This window comes from Podarcis muralis, chromosome 11, assembly GCF_964188315.1.
Source record: "Podarcis muralis chromosome 11, rPodMur119.hap1.1, whole genome shotgun sequence".
NCBI classification, from domain to species: domain Eukaryota; kingdom Metazoa; phylum Chordata; class Lepidosauria; order Squamata; family Lacertidae; genus Podarcis; species Podarcis muralis.
In genome coordinates this window covers 63,494,685-63,516,407 of record NC_135665.1, presented here as the reverse complement: position 1 = coordinate 63,516,407, position 21,723 = coordinate 63,494,685, and the positions used below count along the sequence as shown (strand labels likewise).

General features: G+C 47.9%; 1 protein-coding gene and 1 long non-coding RNA gene across 2 annotated transcripts in view; one reads left to right on the top strand and one right to left on the bottom strand.

The window, feature by feature from the left end:
* NOL6 (nucleolar protein 6) overlaps positions 1-21,723 on the top strand; it is a 62,589-nt gene that overhangs the window by 18,721 nt on the left and 22,145 nt on the right. The window contains exons 14-21 of the mRNA XM_077936560.1: positions 641-789; positions 3,106-3,181; positions 5,291-5,431; positions 6,397-6,514; positions 8,475-8,629; positions 11,274-11,437; positions 12,736-12,888; positions 14,557-14,654. Coding sequence (XP_077792686.1) covers positions 641-789; positions 3,106-3,181; positions 5,291-5,431; positions 6,397-6,514; positions 8,475-8,629; positions 11,274-11,437; positions 12,736-12,888; positions 14,557-14,654 — 1,054 coding nt within the window. The remainder of the gene's footprint in view (positions 1-640; positions 790-3,105; positions 3,182-5,290; positions 5,432-6,396; positions 6,515-8,474; positions 8,630-11,273; positions 11,438-12,735; positions 12,889-14,556; positions 14,655-21,723) is intronic.
* On the bottom strand, positions 14,675-20,936 carry LOC144329241 (uncharacterized). The gene is made up of 3 exons (XR_013394732.1): positions 20,733-20,936; positions 20,494-20,574; positions 14,675-14,828 (listed from the first exon to the last, which is right to left on the bottom strand). It is a non-coding gene; the product is annotated as an uncharacterized LOC144329241 (long non-coding RNA).

Here is a 21,723-nt window from a genome sequence, read left to right as displayed (position 1 = left end):
TAGCACCTGCTAAAAGCTTTTATATTCTGCCAGGCCTATGCAGGCGATTAAGAAGACATTCACAGTGGCTAATGGATGCCTGTTTTTAGATTTTTCATTGTTTTATTGTATTCTTTTATGTTTTTATTGCTGTAAACCACTTTTAAGTATTTTTTATGACATAGCGGTATACAATTTTTTAAAATAAATGAATTAAATAAACCTATTTGGTGCCGATTTTGCTTTCTTGCTCATTTCTGAAAAGTTAAAACTCTTTTTTATGCAATTTATTTTTAAAGAATGAAGGTCAGAATCACTTCCTTTTTTCTGCATCCTTTGCAAACAGGATTAGAGTTACCTGTGAAGACAAATTGGCACCTAATGCCCCATTTATATTTGTTTTGGTTCTGCTTTAATTGTTTGATAGTGGTTGAAAAACACAAACCAAACCCACAGAAGTTAACTTGTACTTGTATCTGTGCAAACCCAGGAATTGTGGGCCTGGCCTGCAGAACGTTCCTCTATTTTGTTTTTTAAAATGTCTTTATGAGTGTATAAAAAATGAATTAAATTACGTTCATTTTACTATAAACAAAGCAAGCCTGTGAGAAAGCGAGAGAAATGCCTTTCATTTCCCCTCTCTCGGGGTTTGAACCTGCAGGCGTTGGAGTTTCGGCAGTTTTGGGGGAAGCGATCGGAGCTGAGGCGTTTCCAAGATGGCGCCATCTGCGAGGCCGTTGTGTGGGATGCGCCAAACATGAGCCAGAAGCGGCTTATTTCTGAGCAGATCATTCGCCACCTCTTGCAGTTGTGAGTAGCATGCGGGGACTCGGTTTTGGGGGACCCAGAGAAGGCAAAAATGGGAGTTTGTGTAAGACCATTGGTCACTGAAACACAACCAGATTGTTGCAGTAGGAGCGCCTCTTCTGTCTCCTGGCAGATCAAGAGGAGAAGATGACTGCAAAGGTTGCAAGGTTTCTAGCTGGGGCAATCAGAATAGGGTCCACTATTTGACTGCTGATTCAGGACCCTAAACTGTGTTTTACATAATCGACTTTTTATTTTGTTCTGTGTACAGTGGTACCTCGGGTTACATATGCTTCAGGTTACAGACACTTCAGGTTACAGACTCCGCTAACCCAGAAATAGTACCTCGGGTTAAGAACTTTGCTTCAGGATGAGAACAGAAATTATGCTCCGGCGGCACCATTAGCTAAAGTGGTGCTTCAGGTTAAGAACAGTTTCAGGTTAAGAACGGACCTCCGGAACGAATTAAATACTTAACCCGAGGTACCACTGTATACCGCAGTGTTTTTTTGTTGCTATGGCCGACGGCTGACCCAAATAAAGTTTTGTTCATACATTCTTTGTGGAGAAGCTAAAACGTTTGGAGATCTTTAACTTTGAATAAAGACAGGTGGGCAGTGGACCTCTAAAATTATGGACAGCATGGAGAGAGGAGATAGAGGAAAACATTTTGCGTCTGTCACACTTGGTAAGAACATAAGAAGATACTGCTGGTTAGGGTGAAGGGTGGGTTAATAATGATTAATGATGGAGGCAGCCTCCGTGGTCAGAAGCAAGATGCTTCTGAATAATAGTTGCTGGAAAATGGAGGGAAGGGTGGTCTTGGGTTCAAGTTCCGCTTACAGGTTCCCACAGGAGGGAACAGGATGATGAACTAGAGAGGCCATTGGCCTGTTCCAGCAGGCTCTACTTACTTTCTTACCATGTTCTCGTGTTATGAATGCAAAATATATTTCCTCTGTCTCCTCTCTTCATACTATTTATAAAACATAAAAGCGGGTGGCGCTGTGGTCTAAACCACTGAGCCTTTTGGGCTTGCCGATCAGAAGGTCAGCGGTTTGAATCCCTGTAATGGAGTGACCTCCCATTGCTCCATCCCAGCTCCTGCCAACCTAGCAGTTCAAAAGCATACCAGTGCAAGTAGATAAATAGGTACCACTGCAGCGGGAAGGTAAACGGTGTTTCTGTGCGCTCTGGTTTCCGTCACGGTGTCCCGTTGCTCCAGAAGCGGTTTAGTCATGCTGGCCACATGACCCAGAAAGCTGCTTGTGGACAAATGCCGGCTCCCTCGGCCTGAAAGTGAGATGAGTGCCGCAACCGCATAGTCGCCTTTGACTGGACTTAACCGTCCAGGGGTCTCTTGCCTTTACCTTTATCTTATACTACAGTCATACCTTGGGTTACAGACGCTTTGGTTTGTGCATTTTTGGATTGCGCAACGCGCTGAACCCAGAAGTACCAGAACAGGTTACTTCCGGGTTTCAGCGCTCGTGCATGTGCAGAAGCGCTAAATCTCACTTTACACATGCGCAGAAGCGTTGAATCGCAACCCGTGTGTGAGCAGACGTGGTGCTGTGGGTTGCGAACGTGCCTCCTGCACGGATCACGTTCACAACCTGAGCGTCCACTGTATTCATAATTTCATAGATCCACTAACTTCCCCCAAACTAGCTGTGGCAATAGAACAAAAGTTTTTTTCTGAAGCAGTGTACCATTAGTATCGGACAAACCACAGGGTGGGCCTGTTCCTGTCAGCGGATGTACTCAGGGCTATTCTTCTAGAAAAGGAGGTGCCAGAACTCGCCGTGAATGCCTCTTTTGTTTTATTATAATGGCGCCCACCTGAAAGGTGCTGGAACTGAGCTCCTGCGAGTTCTGGCTGAAAAAACGCCCTAGCTGTACTCATGGGCTGTCCACTGTTGGCAACAGGATACTGGGCCAAACGGTCTGAGCCCACCAAAGCAATTCAGGCAGCAGCTTTGGCTGGTCCCAGAGGAAGCTGGTTTCTTTCGCCTGTGCCACCGCAACAGTTGCTGATGCCACCATCATCCTGTGAAGGCTGGCGAATTATCTGTCCTAACAGAACGTTGCGTAAAGAAACCCCCATGTTCTGCAGGCTCTCCTCACTGGGTGCATTTGTGACTTTTGTGGTTTCACCAGGCATTGAGCTCACATAGGCTCTCCCAAGCTTTTATCGACGTCTTTGAAAAAACATGAGAAACTTCGTTTAAAAAAAGAAGAGAGAGTCGATTAGAAGAAAGGAGCGCGTTCCCTGTTTAAAAGCCTTTCATGGTTTGGCTCTCTCTTATCTCTCTGCAGACACATGGACATTCCGGAAACTTCCATCTGCTACACAGGTGCCCTGCTGGAGCCTGTGATCAAGATGGGGCGTGAAGTAAGCAGCCTCTTTCTCCTCTGTGAATTCATGTCCTTTGAAATGCGGTGGAACTTCCCCTTCCTCTCCTCTCCCCTTGTCCCCACCCCCAGGAAATCTGTTCCATAGGGCACAGGGAAAGCTGAGAAAGTCTGTTTTGGAAGCACAATGGCAGAGTATGTATTCATGTATGTATGTACAGTCATACCTTGGGTACCAGATGCTTCAGGTTGCGTTTTTTGGGGGTTACGGACCGCCGGAACTCGGAAGTACCAGAACGGGTTACTTCCGGGTTTCAGCGGTCGTGCATGCGCAGAAGCACTAAATCGCACTTTGCGCATGCGCACAAGTGCTGCATCGCAACCCACGTGTCCAATGTATGGATGGATGTATGGATGTATTAAATGTGCATACCGACTTTTATCTGAAGATCACAGAGGGGTTTGCAGCACAAAAATGCAACATGAAAACACAAAATACGTAATGAAACAAAAGCAAACCAATTCCCCCCCCCCAACACTTTTAAAAAGCCATAGATTGTTGTGCCCTTCAAAAAATGGGAATTCAGGCTCCGCTGATCACCGCCTCCTCTGCCCTCTTAAGTCACATCCGCACTGTATGTTTAAGGTGCATTGATACCGCTTGTGCCTTCCCCCAAAGTATTCTGGGAGCTGTAGTTTGTTAAGGGCGTTGGGAGATGTTTAGCAGATTCCACAGAACTACAATTCCCAGAGTTCCCTGTGAAGCGAGACTGACTGTTGCAGCACTATTGAGAATGGCAACTCTCAATTCTGTGTTGTTGTTTTCCTGGTGTCTTTTTTTTGTTAAGGGCAGCTATGAGAGCAACTTCCCGGAGTCACTAATTGCAGGTTTTGGATGAGAGTTTCTGGGGTATCAGTGTGGTGATGGGGAATGGTTAGCTCAGTTCCCCTCATTCCATGGTCCTCCTCCTGATCAGAGAGACACATGCAGCTGCTGTTTCAGGAAAACCCAGAAACCAGACTTGTTAAATGCATTCACAGATTGAACATACAGTCGTACCTCTACTGACGTATCCCTCTGGATACAGAATCTTTGGGTTACTGCCGTGGCAGACCCGGACATGTATACTTCTGGGTTTCGCCATGCGTGCATGCGCAGAAGCGCTCAATCGCGGCGTGCGCAGAAGTGCGCCTCTATTTACGTAGTTTTCGGGGTGCAAACGGACCCCTGGAACGAATCAAGTTCTTGTCCGGAGAGTCCACTGTATTCTCTAGTTGGGTAGTAATCCTCCCGTAAAGGGCAGTTTCTATTGTGCCAAAATAAAAAGGTCAGGTGGTTATGTCACATGGCTGTGTCCAGGCTGGTCTGCAGGTGGCACCCTTCAGCTGTGATATTTCGGACGGGAGTGCGTTGCAATCTGCCTTAGATCTGCTTTCATTAAGGGAGCGTCACACCGACCGCCAAAATCCAGTTTCTCCTAAGAAACCGGTGGTCTCACACTGCAAGCACGCATGGGAGACAGTCTCTTTCCACATGTGTTGTGCTTGGCCTCCCCACACGTCTGGGCCCTCCCTGTGGCACTGGCAGACTTTTCCAGATTCCCCCCCCCCCCCCCCAAAAAAAGTGGAAGGTTGAGGTTTCGGACTGTCCATTTGGCTAACTTAGACAAAAAGTGCCTCTCATATTCCAGCTGATTCACACTTCTCCAGATTTTCCCCAGCCAAGAAATGCAGGTTTCGTATGCCATGTTTTATATATTCATGTTCTCCCAACTAGGCCCTTTTGAAAGATATCCTGCTGCAGATTGAGAGGCACAGACAAGATGGATCTTTTGCTATGAGCTGGATGAATATAACCAGTCTTAAATGTTTTGGGCTACAGCTCCTGCCTCGCCACCTTCAGCCAGCTATCTCTCTTTAATTTAGTAGCATGTAAGGGTCAGTAGGGGACGTGGGTGGATTTCCCCCCTAATTTGATTTCTGAATTCTGAATTTTTGTTATTCACATTTTATGCTGTCTTTTATGCTGGTTTTTTGTTGCATCAATTAAGTGTTTTGAATTTGTTGTTAGCCACCCTGAGCCCGGTTTTCTGAACCAGGAAGGGTGGGGTATAAATAAATAAAAAAATATTATTATTATCTTGAACAGCCGGCAGGTACTGGCGAGGAGGCCATGTTGAGCGTTGTCCGCTCGTACGACGACCTGAGCCGCAAGCTGTGGAAACTGGAGGGGCTGCCGCTGACGGTGACGTCCGTGCAGGGAGCTCACCCTGCCCTCCGATACACCGATGTGAGTTTGAGCCAAGAAAGGGGGGCTGTCGGAGGACACGCTCGGTCTGTTTAGACGGGTCTCCTACGCCATAATGCATGCTTCTGTGGCAACGGTTTTCGTGGCAGGGCAGGGCAGGTCCATGGGGAAGATTGTGCGTTAGGATTTGGCCACCCCGTGGGGGGGGGGGATCTGTTGGGATACTGTCAGGGAGACGGGGGCTTCCCCCCAGCTGGCTCCGGACGATCACCGGTCTCCCATGGAACAGCATCAGTCAATCAGTGACAGGAGACTCAGAGACGTTCCAAGACCCATGCACACCCTACCAGCAGAGAGTTTAATCATCCACAACGGAAGATGCAGACAGAGAGAGCATATTAATAGCTTTATTCAGCGTATTCAGGAACAAAGGAAAAACATGACTGCATCCCTTCGTCTCCAGCAAAAACAGCAAAGCAAAAGCAATATTGAAAAGCAATGTTACTTTTTTGATGGAGGTTGCCATTTTAAAGTTATGTTTTATTATCACATAACTTATCACATAACTGGGGTGGTGCTGTGGGTTAAACCACAGAGCCTAGGACTTGCTGATCAGAAGGTCGGCGGCTCGAATCCCCTCAACGGGGTGAGCTCCCGTTGCTCGGTCCCTGCTCCTGCCCACCTAGCAGTTCGAAAGCATGCCAGTGCAAGTAGATAAATAGGTACCGCTCCGGCATAATCTGTGTGTGTGTATGTTTGTGTGTGTATAAAATTTATTATTTATTATTATTATCATCAGTTCCCAGTGAATTCTGCCTTTTAAATGTCGTAACAAAAGTGTCCCAGAGAGCCATTGGCCACCCAGCATCCTTGCAGCCCTTTGCAATTGGAAACGGGGCATTTTCTGCCAGGGGTGTGTACCCTGAGGTCGTGCTGCTACCTTGAGATCTTGTGTGGATTCCCCCTTTTCTTGCTACTCTTAACGTGCCTTCCTGGTTCTTTCTCAGGTCTTCCCTCCGGTGCCCGTGAAACCAGATTACGCCTACCACGCCAGGATCGAGGGCCGGGAGTCTCTTCTGCCCTTGGCGGAGAAGCCGTGCCCAGCGTATTTAGCACCAATGAAAGGCAAGGATGGGTAATGTGGGTGACACTGTCTCAAAGTGGGCAAGGAGCATTGTGAGTCCCCCCTGCTGCTACTGCATTTTGTAGTAACCAAACAAACCCCTGTGTTGCAAAGAGAACTTCAGCAATGTCTAGACAATCTTTATAGAATTTCTTCAAACCAAAATGAATTCTTTAGTCTCAAAGTCTCTGAAAATCTTTAAAAGAAGCAAGGTACCAGACTTGGTGTGACGCGGGGGGTGCTGTGAGTTAAACCACAGAGCCTAGGACATGCCGATGAAAAGGTTGGCGGTTCAAATCCCCGCGACGGGGTGAGCTCCCGTTGCTCAGTTCCTGCTCCTGCCAACCTAGCAGTTCGAAAGCACCTCAAAGTGCAAGTAGATAAATAGGTACCGCTCCGGCGGGAAGGTAAACGGCGTTTCCGTGCGCTGCTCTGGTTCACCAGAAGCGGATTATTCATGCTGGCCACATGACCCGGAAGCTGTACGCCGGCTCCCTCGGCCAATAAAGCGAGATGAGCGCCGCAACCCCAGAGTCGGCCACGACTGGACCTAATGGTCAGGGGTCCCTTTACTTTTACCAGACTTTGTACGATGAAAGACAAGCTGTGAAGCTTTGTGTATTCAGCCAATATGATGTCAAACACTGAACAGTTATTCCGGATATTGACAACTGTTTCGTAGAATTATTTGTCAGCGTGGTGGGAGGATATAAAATTGCTTCATAAACCCATCTTATTTCGAATGAATGTATGTAAATGAAAATATCAAATGCTGTGGAACAGTTCTCATGTAATAATGGCACTGTTCCACAGGATTTGATATTTTCATTTACAGTGGTACATCTGGTTGCAAACGGGATCCATTCTGGAGCCCCATTCGCAACCTGAAAGGCATGTAACCCGCGCCTGCGCACATGCGGGTCGCGATTCGCCGCTTCTGTGCATGCGTGTTACTTCATTTTGCGCGTCTGCGAGTGCGAGAGGCGAAACCCGGAAGTAACCCTTTCCGGTACTTCTGGGTCGCCGTGGGTTGCAACCTGAAAAGACGTAACCCGCAGCGTTCGCAACCCGAGGTATGACTGTACATACATTCATTCAAAGTAAGATGGGTTTATGAAGCAATTCTAGATCCTCCCAATTAAAATCGTTAGTAGGGTTGGAATATCACTTGTAGTCTAATGGTGAGTTTTGGACACAATGGAGAGGTAAAAGATTTGGATTATTATAAAAGATGCGGGAGGAAATGATTATAATAATAATAATATATTATCTATACCCTGCCCATCTGGCAGGGTTTCCCCAGCTACTCTGGGCGGCTTCCAACAAAATATTAAAATACAATAGTCCACCAAACATTAAAAGCCTTCCTAAACAGGGCTGCCTTCAGATGTTTTCTAAAAGTCTGGTAGTTGTTCTTCTTTTTGACATCTGGTGGGAGGACGCTCCACAGGGCGGGTGCCACCACCGAGAAGGCTCTCTGCCTGGTTCCCTGTAATTTTGCTTCTCGCAGTGAGGGAACTGATTCACAATCGGACCCACAAAGGGGAGGAGGGGGAAGTCCAGGAGATTCCTTGGAATCTCGTTGGATAATGTGAATGGAAAGTTTCAATTTCAAAAACCAAAAAAATGAATTGAGAAAGAGAGAAGAAGTTAGGTTATCCCTGTCCAGACTGGGGCGCAGCTGGGCCACCAGGCAAAGCTGACAGAAGTCACCCCACGCTTCCAAGGCCACCTGGGCTTCGGGCAACAGCAAGGGGTCCAGTAGTAGCCACAAGCTATGTACCCGCTCCTTCAGAGGAAGTGTAACCCCATCAACCTCCCGGCCATCTGCTCTAGGGAACACTGCTTCAGTCTTATCTGGATGGAGCCTTAGCTGGATCTTTGCCTGCCCTTCTCCTGCTTCCATGCTGATCCTTGCGCCTTCCATTAACTCTTTTGCCTCCTCCTTCCCTCTTGCACCAGTGATCTGCCACATGGAGGGCAGCGGCCAGTGGCCTCAGAGCAAGGAAGCCATCCGGCGGGTCAAGGCCGCCTTCCAGCTGCGGCTGGCAGAACTTCTCCGCCAGCAGCACCATCTGCTCTGCAGGGCTTCGCCCGCCTACACGGACGTGTATAAGGTAATTGTGCCGGAGGGTGGGTGTGTTTGTGCACATTTGGCCCCCGCAGATGCGCAGGAAGGTGGAAGCCGTTGCCTTGCGAAATATGACCAAGGGGTCTGCTATCTTGAGAGAGAGAGAGAGATGGGAAGCAGGGCTCACTCCCATCAGTTCCAATATGACAGGCCAGTTCCATCAAGTCTCCTCTCCTGTCACCTGGGGGCGGCCATGCTGGGAGAGATGGAAAGCAGAATGCTCAGCCGGTCAGCTTTGCCGAAAACCCGGCTCCACCAGGCTCCTCCTATGCTTGAACTATACAAGCTGGCCGTTATAAGAACAAACGTTTACATATTCCTGCTTGAGTTTGATTTCTTCCTCTGCCCTCCTCGCACCTTTTCCCTTGTGTGTCGTGCTTCTTTAGAGCATAAGCCTGTGGGCATGGGCAAATAATAATAATAATAATAATAATAATAATAATTAATAATAATAAAAAAAATAACTCTGGGTGGCTTCCAACAGAATACAGTCATACCTCGGGTTACAGAGCCTTCAGGTTGCGTTTTTTTGGGTTATGGACCACCGAAACCCGGAAGTACCGGAATGGGTTACTTCCGGGTTTCGGCAGTCGCGGATGCACAGAAGCGGTACAACGCGCTTTGCACATGTGCAGAAGACCAAATTGCAACCTGTGCGTGCGCAGATGCGCCGCTGCGGGTTGCAAACGTGCATCCCGCACAGATCACGTTCGCAAGCCTAGAGTCCACTGTATTAATGACACAATAAAACATCAAACATTAAAAACTTCCCTAAACAGGGCTGCCTTCAGATGTCTTTTAAAAGTCTGGTAGTTGTTTTTCTCTTTGACATCTGGTGGGAGGGCGTTCCACAGGGCGGGCGCCACCACCAAGAAGGCCCTCTGCCTCGTTTCCTGTAAGCTCACTTCTCGCAGGGAGGCAACCACCAGAAGGCCCTCGGTGCTGGACCTCAGTGTCCAGGCAGAATGATGGGGGTGGAGACGCTCCTTCAGGTATATTGGGCCGAGGCCGTTTAGGGCTTTAAAGGTCAGCTGTATTGTTTTAACATCATTTTGGGAGCAGGGCTGAAGAGCAATAAAAGTGTTCTCAATACACAGTTTTAACAATTTCAGACGCAGACTCCTCCCGATAAATCTGAAGCAAATTCAGAATATTGCCCCTAGCTTTGGGTGGTTATTCTACCCTGTTCTTCTCAGCAGCGCCCAGCACCACACGTTCCATAATCTTGAAGGGATTTTGGCTCTCTGGGACCCTTTTCCTGCCACAAACTTCGCTTGGCTTTGTGGTTGGTGGACTCATTTTTGAGCCTTTCGCACGGAGAGGATGACTCTCTAAGGGCTGAGATTCAGGACTTCTGGCTTTCTGGTGTGCATCTTGCACCACCCTTGGGTAAAGTTCACCCTCAGGTCCAGAAAAGCCACCTTACCCTGACTTTTTGGTGCAAATTGGTCTCTTGACTCCTGCCTTTGCGCCCTAATTGTATTTATTTATTAAATTTGTATACCCATAGGTCTCAGGGCAGTTCACAACATATAATTACAATATAAAAAACACAGAATACATAATAAGAGACCTACATTGGCCCCCAGTATGTTTCTGAGCACAATTCAAAGTGTTGGTGTTGACCTTTAAAGCCCTAAACGGCCACGGTCCTGTATACCTGAAGGAGCGTCTCCACCCCCATCGTTCAGCCCGGACACTGAGGTCCAGCTCTGAGGGCTTTCTGGCGGTTCCCTCATTGCAAGAAGCCAAGTTACAAGGAACCAGCCAGAGGGCCTTCTTGGTAGTGGCACCCGCCCAGTGGAACGCCCTCCCACCAGATGTCAAAGAGATAAACAACTACCTGACATTTAGAAGACATCTGAAGGCAGCCCAGTTCAGTGAAGATTTTAATGTGTGACATTTTAATGTATTTTTAATCTTTGTTGGAAGCCGCCCAGAGTGGCTGGGGAAACCCACCAGATGGGCGGGGTATAAATAACAAATTATTACTATTATTATTTATTATTATTAAAACACAGAACATAAAAACAAAAAGCAAAGACAACTCAATGATCTTTCCTTCCACAACACATTCAAAAGGGCACCAGATGTCCATAAGCCGAAGGCCTAGTTGAAGGGGAATGTTTTCGCCTTGAACTTCTGCTTTACCTGTGATTTTCTTTACTTTTGTGCTTTTAGTTTAACATTCAGAGCACATAGCTCTGAATTGTGATATTTTATGGAACTCGCCCTGGGGTCATTAGGTGAAGAGCAGGCTGGACCTCAGACGGTGGGCTGAAGTTGAATGTTGGAAGATTCAGGACTGCGGAACTCCCTCCCACAGGAGAAAGTGATGATCACAAACTTAGATTAGGGAAATGTATGGAGGAGAAGGCTAGGAATGGCTGCTAGCCGTGATGGCTGTGCCCTGCCCTCCACGGTCAGAGGCGTCAATGCTTCAGAATCCTGGTTGTTGGAAACAGCAGGATGGGAAGGGAGCTCCTGTGTTCGAATCCTGCTCACTGGTTTCCCCCAGGCATCAGCTTTGCCCCTGTGAGACCAGGATGCTGGGCTAATGAGCCATTGGCCTGATCCAGTAGGCTCTTAAGCAGCAAATAATTTCCCCTCCTGTTCCTCCTCTTTCTCAGGACGGCTATGTCTTCCGCCTCCAAGTAGCCTATCACCGAGAGCCCCAAATCCTGAAGGAGGTGGTCACCCCCACAGGCATGCTGAAGCACGAGGTGACGGAAGAATCCGTGCAGCTGGAAGTGGAGACCTTGCATCTACCATTCTTGACCAGCTCACTTCACGGGTAAGCGGAGAGAGGTCTCCCCTTTTTGAGAATGATGCCTGCGAGACACAATGGCCGTGCTGTTCCCCTGAATCCCAGTTGATGGGAATCACAAGGGCAGAGAGCATTGCTTGTGCACTGCGGTCCTTCTTGTGGGCTTACAACAACAACAACAACAAATAATAGTAATAATATAATGCCACCCATTTATCTTGGGAGAGAATGGAGGAATGTGCCTTTGGGGGTGAAGTCAAACTATTAGGAGGTTGCAGAGCCTGCTGTGGCTGTAGAGACCGATGTGGGAGAGACATGTTTTGTCGCAGCTGGGGAAGATGAAGGCATCCAGCTGTCCATGGCATTTCTTCTCTGCGCTCCTCCCAGCAGTCATCCCTCCTCTGGTCAATGCTATTAATTATTATTAGTATTAATTACTTTTACCCTGCCCATCTGACCAGGTCTCTGTGCTGCCAAATACAGCAGTTCTTTCCAAGGATATCAGGACAAAAGGAAAGAGGAGGTGGAAGGGGAACCAAAACAGTTTTATAAACAAATAAACAGCAGACATGCAAAGCATAGCATAAAACATACCCGACAGGGGCTACCCAATCTCCCCTTCAGCTGCCCGGAGCCCCAGGTAGAGCAGCAGGAGAAAGACCCCGACCGTCAGTCTCCCAGCATCAGGTCCTTTGATCTGGGCGGAAGCTCTCCCACCTATGACTTTTATAGCCTACCTTGATGTAATCAAGTGCACCTGGCATGACTCATGAATAATACAGAGCGGCTGAGTCTCCCACTACCTGCAGCTAGCATCCAGCCAGCCCTTGCAACACAGAAGAACCCAAGAAACTCCCGACAGGTGTGTGAAACACAAGAATCAAACTGGGAATGTTAAAGGGAAAGGGACATGCCACCTAACTCCTCAAAATACAATTGTCTTCCGCATTTCCACTATAGCCTCCCCAGCCATTCTAGGTGGCTCCCAAAAGAATACTAAAAACACAAAAAATGCAAACATTAAAAACTTCCCTAAACAGGGCTGCTTTCAGATGTCTTCTAAAAGTCAGGTAGTTGTTTATTTCCTTGACATCTGATGGGAGGGCGTTCCACAGGGCAGGCGCCACTATCGAGAAGGCCCTCTACTATGGACGTACGACCTAACTTTCTGTCTCCAGGCACTGCTGTCATCTGTGAGGGATTCCCACCCAGCAGAGTTGATGTCGCCAGTCATCATAATAATAGCTTTCTGTTGCCTTCGGATTACGGTGACGTCGCCGGCAGACTTGGCAGCGGGTCTCAAATTGTTTGCTTCCTCCCTACAGCCTCCAGCAGCAACATTCTGCTTTCAGCGGCTGCTGCCGTCTCGCCAAGCGCTGGATCAGTGCTCAACTGCTGAGCGACAGCGTCTCGGAGGAATGCGTGGACTTACTGGTGGCATCCCTCTTCCTGTCCCCAGCACCCTTCACTGTGCCCAGGTAAGGGCCCAGCCAGCGTGACATCTGCTTCACAACCTCCTGAGTCTGTTACGCTCCTTTTTTAATTGCTCCTTGGCCAGGTTTCTACGTCCCTTCCATGAATAGGAGCAGTCTACCTGTGAGTGCTGGGGGCAGTACTACCTAGCATTTTTGGTGTTCCCAAAATACGAACCTACCCTGAACGTGCTCCTTGCTGGATCAGACCCCACAGCACTGTTTATCCTGAAAGGCAAGGGGTTCGACGGGATGACCATTTGGTCATGTGGCTTAGGGCCCTCGTATTTACGGGACCGCCTCACCTGGTCTGCCCCGCAGAGGACCTTAAGGTCCATGAATAACCATAGTTTAGAGGTCCCGGGCCCTAAGGAAGTCAGACTATCCTCCGCCAGGGCCTTTTCATTGATGGCTCCGACCTGGTGGAATGCTCTGTCCCATGAGACTAGGGCCCTTCAGAATTTAACCTCCTGAAGGGAAGGAAACTGCTGAAAAAGTTTGCTGACCCCTGGTCTAAACCACGGAGCCTCTTGATCAGAAGGTCGGTGGTTCGAATCCCCGCAACAGGGTGAGCTCCCATTGCTCTGTCCCAGCTCCTGCCAACCTAGCAGTTCAAAAGCACACCAGTGCAAGTAGATAAATAGGTACTGCTGCAATGGGAAGGTAAATGGCATTTCTGTGCACTCTGGTTTCCGTCACTGTGTCCTGTTGCGCCAGAAGCGGTTTAGTCCTGCTGGCCACATGACTCGGAAAGCTGTCTGTGGACAAACACCGGCTCCCTCGGCCTGAAAGCGAGATGAGCGCCACAGCACCATAGTCGCCTTTGACCGGACTTAACCGTCCAGGGGTCCTTTACCTTTAAAAAAAAAACCTTTTAAGACAGTTTTGTTTCAACAAACTTTCCCAGTTAGGTGAACAGACCTCCTCTGCCTGAGCTATTCGTTTCGTGTTCTTTTTAAACATCTGCTGTTGGAGTGCTTTTAAAATCATTCTATCTCTTTATAAAAATACAGTCATACCTCATGTTGCAGACGCTTCAGGTTACATCTTTTCAGGTTGTGTCCTGCGGCAACCTGGAAGTACTGGAAAGGGTTACTTCCGGGTTTCGCTGCTCACGCATGTGCAGAAGCGCTAAATTGCACCGCGCACCTGAGCAGATACGATGCTTCAGGTTGCGCTCTTTTCAGGTCACAAATGGGCCTCCGGAACAAATCCCGTTTGCAACCATAGGTACCACTGTATGTCTTTCAGCTGCCTTGAGGCCTGTATGTGAAATGAATATAATACACAGTAAAGGTAAAGGGACCCCTGACCATTAGGTCCAGTCATGGCCGACTCTGGGGTTTCGGCACTCATCTCGCTTTACTGGCCGAGGGAGCCGGCGTACAGCTTCTGGGTCATGTGGCCAGCAGGACTAAGCCGCTTCTGGCGAACCAGAGCAGTGCACGGAAACGCCATTTACCTTCCCGCTGGAGTGGTACCTATTTATCTACTTGCACTTTGTGCTTTTGAACTGCTAGGTTGGCAGGAGCAGGGACCGAGCAACAGGAGCTCACCCCATCGCGAGGATTTGAACCACCAACCTTCTGATCGGCAAGTCCTAGGCTCTGTGTCCCTATAATACACAATACAGCTAGAATAATGCTGCCTTTCGTGACTCTTCTCTCCCTGCAGCTCCCCGCAAGTGGGATTCCTTCGGTTCCTTTTCCTGCTCACCACTTTTGACTGGAAGAACAGCCCCCTCATCGTCAACCTGAATGCTGAGCTGAACGGTGAGAGAGGTGGAGGGAGGGACAGTAGAAACAGAGAGAGCTTGCAGGATCAGGCCCGTGGTCCCTCTTGTCCAGCACCCTGTTCTCACAGTGGCTGATGAGATGCCGGTGGGAAACCTGCAACAGGATCTGAGCACAAGAGCCAAAACTCTCCCCTTCAGTGGTTTCTAGCACCTGGGATTAATAGAATCAAAGAATTGTAATAATAAATAATAATAATATAATAATAATATAATAATAATAATAATAATAATAATAATAATAATAATAATAATAATAATAATAATAATTATTATTATTATTATTATTATTTAATTATACCCCACCCTTCCCGGTTCAAAAACCGGGCTCAGGGCGGCTAACAACAAATTTAAAACACTTAATTATAAAAACAGCATAAAATACAGTCTAAAAACATGAATGACAATAAAATTCAAAAATCAATTAGATAATCCCCAGGGCTAGCTGGCTGAATTGGTCCTACTTGGGCCAGTGAGGAGACCAGGGGAGAATTAGCTGTGGGGTCTCAGAGCGGGTGATCTTCATAAAAGGGGAGGGGGAGGGAAGAGAAGGGAAATAAAAGATCAGGCTGAAATAAAAGATCAGATTAAAGGCCAGGCGGAATATCTCTGTCTTACAGGCCCGATGGAAAGAGGTTAAATCCTGCAGGGCCCTGGTCTCATGGGAAAGAGCATTCCACCAGGTTGGAGCCATCACTGAGAAGGCCCTGGCCCTGGTGGAGGATAGTCTGACTTCCTTAGGGCCCGGGACATCTAAACTATGGTTATTCATGGACCTTAAGGTCCTCTGCGGGGCAGACCAGGAGAGGCAGTCTTGTAAATACGAGGGTCCCGTAGATACTTGTAGAGTTGGAAGGGACTGTGTGTGTGTGCGTGCGTGCGTGTGTGTGTGTAATCTAGTCCAACCCCCTGCAATGCAGGAATATTTTTGCCCAGTGTGAACGCACGACTCTGAGATTAAGAGTCTCATGCTCTACCGACTGAGCTGCTCCATCATATTTTGAAATTAACAGGATGAACAACTACCGTATTTTTCGCTCTACAGGATGCACTTTTCCCCCTCCAAAAAAGAAGGGGAAATGTGTGTTCACTATGGAGTGAATGTAGGCTCCTTGGCTTCCCAGCGACGCGCCTGACCTGGAAGCCAGAGGCCTCCAGCTTTGCTAAAGGGGCGCTGCGCCTTCTCCCTCTCTGCGCAGCACCTCTCCTGTGAAGGAGAGGTGCTGCGCAGAGAGAGAGAAGGCGCAGCACCCCTTCAGCGATGCGCCTGTCCTGGCTTCTGCTTTAGCCCTGCGCAGCCTCTTCGGGCAGGGGGAGCCTTCATCCCGCTGCCCTGAAGAGGCTTGGCGCGGTTAATCCAGAAGCCAATCCAGAATCCCTCTTGCTCTTCTGGCTTCTGGGGTTCAGAATAATTTTTTCTTGTTTTCCGCCTCCCGAAACTAGGTGCGCCCTATGGTCCGGTGTGCCCTATGGTGCAAAAAATACAGTAATACATAGCCTGGTCACATAGAATCATAGTTGGAAGGGGCCCTGAGGCTCATCTAGTTCAGGAGCATCTTTTCCTCTGACTGTGGAGGCAGAACTGAGGAGCCACTGATAGCCTCTCTTCCTCCATGAATTTGTCTAACTGTCCTTTCAAGCCGTCCAAGTTGGTGGCCTCCTGTGGAAGTGAGTTCCCTAGTTTAGGTGCTGCGTACTTTTATCTGTCCGGAATCTCCCAACTTCCAGCTTCCCCGAGTCTTCCTTTCCTTAGGGAAGCCTCTTCCATGGTGAGCAGTCTCTGAGGTTTTCTTGCCATAGGGCTCGTCTTGGAAGAATTAAGAGGCCAAACCTTCCTTGTTAGGATTAGTACGATGATTTCCTGGTTCCCTTTCGCCTTCCTTCCAAGGAGGGCTTAGCAACCTGATCCCTGCAGTGAAAGCCAGGTGCTTTTGCAATTGCGATCCAGCGTGCCAAACCTCCCTGCTCCTTTTGTTGCAAAGAACATTCGACTTTGCTGTGTTAACATCGCCCAGAGCGTGCTAAATCGCTCTTTTCTTCTCGTTGTTTGGAACATGAGAAATCACTTGGCCGGGTCCTGCATTCCATCTCCTGCCAGTACCCCAGAGAGATGCCTCTGGGAGGTTGCAGGCAGAGCAGGAAAGGAGCGGCTGTCATTGTTGTTGGCCCCAGAACCTGCTATTCAGAGGTATACTTCCCTTATATATGGAGGCTTCATTTTCTCGCTGCGGTAATGGCAGCAGATAGACCTCCTCGTTGAATTTACCTTGGCTTTTCCCCTTCATATATATATTATTTTTTAAGGGAGGATCTTGGAGTCCAGCAAGACATGGGTTGAATTTCTCGTGGCTTTTTAAAGAGATGTCTGATTTGGCCACAGTGATACATGCCTTAATTGCTTCCTATTTGGATTACAGTAACATGCTCTTCCTGGGCTGCTGCCTTTAAAAAGTGCTCTGAAACGTCAACAGGCCCAAAGGGCTGCAGCCTGATTATTGGGGCTGGTTATACGGAGCAGGCGACTTCCTTGTTACAACCATTCCAGTAGCTTGTTGTTGTTTAGTCGTTTAGTCGTGTCCGACTCTTCGTGACCCCATAGACCAGATCATGCCAAGCACTCCTGTCTTCCACTGCCTCCCACAGTTTGGTCAAACTCATGTTTGTAGCTTCGAGAACACTGTCCCACCATCTCGTCCTCTGCCGTCCCCTTCTCCTTGTGCCCTCCATCTTTCCCAACATCAGGGTCTTTTCCAGGGAGTCTTCTCTTCTCATGAGACGGCCAAAGTCTTGGAGCCTCAGCTTCAGGATCTTTCCTTCCAGTGAGCACTTAGGGATGATTTCCTTCAGAATGGAGAGGTTTCTTGCAGTCCATGGGACCCTCAAGAGTCTCCTCCAGCACCAGAATTCAAAAGCATCAATTCTTCGGCGATCAGCCTAAATAATAATAATAATAATAATAATAATAATAATTTATTATTTGTACCCCGCCCATCTGGCTGGGTTTCCCCAGCCACTCTGGGTGGCTTCCAACAAAGATGAAAAATACACTAAAATGTCACATATTAAAAACTTCCCTGAACAGGGCTGCCTTCAGATGTCTTCTGAATGTCAGGTAGTTGTTTATCGCTTTGACATCTGATGGGAGGGCGTTCCACAGGGCGGGCGCCACTACTGAGAAGGCCCTCTGCCTGGTTCCCTGTAACTTGGCCTCTCGCAGTGAGGGAACCGCCAGAAGGCCCTCGGAGCTGGACCTCAGTGTCCGGGCAGAACGATGGGGGAGGAGACGCTCCTTCAGATATACTGGACCGAGGCCGTTTAGGGTCCAGCTCTCACTTCCATACATCACTACTGGGAAAACCATACCATTCCAGTAGCTACCGATCTGTTTTTGGCTCCTCATTCATCTGTATATCAGTTCCTGTAAGAACTGCCACCCCCTTCTGGTCACTTCTGGCTGATTTAAATGCTGGAGGAACCTTTGCAAGGACACTGGCCAATTTAGACAGTTTCCCCATTCCTTGCAAAAATAAGATACTCAAGTCTTGGCTTTCTATCGAGTTCTTTGCAAAGACATTTCCATCCTTAGTATTTTACCTCCCCACCCCCACCTGCTTCTGTCCGCACACGGCTCACGAAACCAGTTAATTCCCTCATTTAGAAGTCTTGTCTAGATAAGCTTGGTTTGCACCTAGTACTTATTCTAGATCATCATTCTTTTTTAAATGACATTAGTAAATGTCAACAGTGCAGAAACTGGGAGGGGGAGACCAGGCTGTCCACTGATTCAAAGGTCTAGTTGAAGGAGGTACAGTGGCACCTCGGGTTGCATACACTTCAGGTTACATACGCTTCAGGTTACAAACTCTGCTAACCCAGAAATAGTGCTTCAGGTTAAGAACTTTGCTTCAGGATGAGAACAGAAATCGTGCTCTAGTGGCGCGGCGGCAGCAGGAGGCCCCATTAGCTAAAGTGGTGCTTCAGGTTAAGAACTGTTTCAGGTTAAGAACAGACCTCCGGAACGAATTAAGTACTTAACCTGAGGTACCACTGTATAATTCTCTGTCTGCTGACCCAAACCACCTCCTTATTCCAAGGCAAAAATAATTCTTCCAACCCCATGGAGTTGAGACAACTTATATCATTTACGTACTGTGCGGTTCTGCAATAGGTGTTCTGTTTGCTCGCTGAGTTTGAAAAGCAGCACATGCGTCGAAGCTCGTAAGCGTCTCGAGAGCGAGTGCCTGTTATCTATAATATTTGGATCATTCAGCCTTGTGAAAACACAGATGGCTCATTAATGATATGGGAAGCAGATCTGAGCTTTGATGTGCCATATGTCATAAAGCCCCCCTTAAGACTGTCTCCACCAGAATTAGAGCTTTCCCATGACTGGTGCCGCCTTCTCCCACTTAATCTCCGCTGCACATATAAAACACTCTCAGCATGCTTTTGGCAAGAGGGTCGAATGAAAACGCTGACATGTGGGAGATTTGTCAGGTCATCCCCAGATTTTGGACCCAGGATTGCTAAGCAGTAAGTCAAATAACAGGGCTTTCGTCTGCCATTGGCAGTTCCCCAAAGAACTGAAAATTTTAGCCTGCAGACAGCAGAAAATACCTTGCTTTGCTGCCTAGCCACTGAAAGTTGTGGGTCTGTTTGCTCTCGTTACGATACAATAATCTTTATTGTCACTATCCCATACAGAACAACGAAATTGAAAAATCTACATAAGACATTCAAAAACCAACAAGCCTGCTATCCCAGCTATCCCAGCCTGGTTAGCCCCCTAAAAACTCTGATACCCCATTTTTAAATACAATATAAAGGTAAAGGTAAAGGTACCCCTGCCCGTATGGGCCAGTCTTGCCAGACTCTAGGGTTGTGCGCCCATCTCACTCAAGAGGCCGAGGGCCAGCGCTGTCCGGAGACACTTCCGGGTCACGTGGCCAGCGTGACATCGCTGCTCTGGCGAGCCAGAGCCACACACGGAAACACAGTTTACCTTCCCGCCAGTAAGCGGTCCCTATTTATCTACTTGCACCTGGAGGTGCTTTCGAACTGCTAGGTTGGCACTAGGTTGGCAGGTGCTGGGACCGAACGACGGGAGCGCACCCCGCTGCGGGGATTCGAACCGCCGACCTTTCGATCGGCAAGCCCTAGGCGCTGAGGCTTTTACCCACAGCACCACCCGCGTCCTAAAATACAATATACTCCCACAGAAACTCCTTACGCTGCGTTTAAAACCAAAATCACATTTGGATAGAAACTGTTTCTCAGGCGGCTAGTCCTAGTCTTTATAACCCTGGACCTTCTTCCAGAAGCTGAAAGAGATCATTTCCGGGGTGCGCACTATCCTGCGCTGTCTCTGCAGCTTTCCTATGGCACCTGGAAGCGTAGATTTGATCCAAGGTGGGAAGAGTGCACCCAATTATTCTCTCCGCAGTCTTTACAACCCTGGACAGCATTGTTTTTTTTACCTGACTGTTTAGCTCCCAAACCACACACACACAGACTTAAGAACATAATAAGGGCCTGCAGGAACAGACCAATGGCCATCTAGTCCAGCATCCAGGGCCAGTCGGATGCCTGTGGGAAACTTGCAAGCAGGATTCAAGCACAAGAGCAACTCTCCCCTGATGCGACTTCCAGCAACAGGTACAGTGGTACCTTGGTTCTCGAAACTTAATCCGTTCTGGAAGTCCGTTCCAAAACCAAAGCGTTCCAAAACCAAAGGAAGCTTTCCCACAGAAAGTAATGCAAAATGGATTAATTGGTTCCAGACGTTTAAAAACCCCTAAAACAGCAATTTAACAATTTACCTCTATTTTTGTTCTGTTGATGGTTCTCTTGGCTTTGCAGCTTTTATCCATTTCTGCAGTTGCACAATCAGTCGCTGAACTCTGTTCCACAGTCACAAAAACAAAACAAAAAAGCAACAAAATCGCAAAATTAATAGCAAAAGCAGACAGACCTCAGCGTAGCACTCAGAACGGAAGCGTTGCACTCAAAACGGAGCATGTTTGGCTTCTGGAGAAAGTTCGCAAACTGGAACACTTACTTCCGGGTTTGCAGCAATCGGGTTCCAAGTTGTTCAAGAACTAAGGCAGGGGTCAGCAAACTTTTTCAGCAGGGGGCCGGGTCCATTGTCCCTCAGACCTTGTGGGTATTGGCTATTTGCAGATTAGTTGCGCTGCAGAGAGCTTGCTGGGGAGACCACACATTACAAGGAACGCAAAATAACCTTTTGCTAGGTTTTAACAACAAAAACTCCTTTTACATTAATTATAATATATCAATAAGCATGACCCAGCCACCAGGGTACTGAGAGAACTAGGTGCTGCTCTTTATATACTATACCCAACAGCTTAATTATCACACCTTAGCAGCATCTGTTATACTGCTTCACAGCTGTAAAACTGGGTCACATTATTTGCTCTGGCCCTTAAAGAAATACACATCTTGTGGAACAATAATGAACCTTCAGATTTAAAGAGACCATTCAACAGTGGGGGGCTGGACTATAAATTTTTTTTTGGGGGGGGATGAACAAATTCCTGTGCCCCACAAATAACCCAGAGGTGCATTTTAAATAAACGCACACATTCTACTCCTGTAAAAACACCAGGCAGGCCCCCAAAATAACCCAGAGGTGCATTTTAAATAAAAGGACACGTTCTACTCATGTAAAAACATGCTGATTCCCAGACCGTCCGTGGGCCAGATTGAGAAGGCAATAGGGCCGGATCCGGCCCCCAGGCCTTAGTTTGCCTACCCATGGACTAAGCTGTTCGAAAACCAAGGTACCACTGTATACAGAAACTTTGCTGCCTCTGACTGTGCCTGTTTTGACTTGACTACGGAGCGTGTCTCCAGTTTTAACCTGAAATAAATGAATGTTCCCAACCAATATAGAAGGACAGAATATCTCCATGGCTAATGAACAGTGTGGTCAAATGAACAATACTGGGCTCAGAAAGCAGCTTCAACTTCCATTGCCCGCCCCAACCTCTTCCAACCCCTTATTCAGCATGAGGTCTCAGACAATCCAC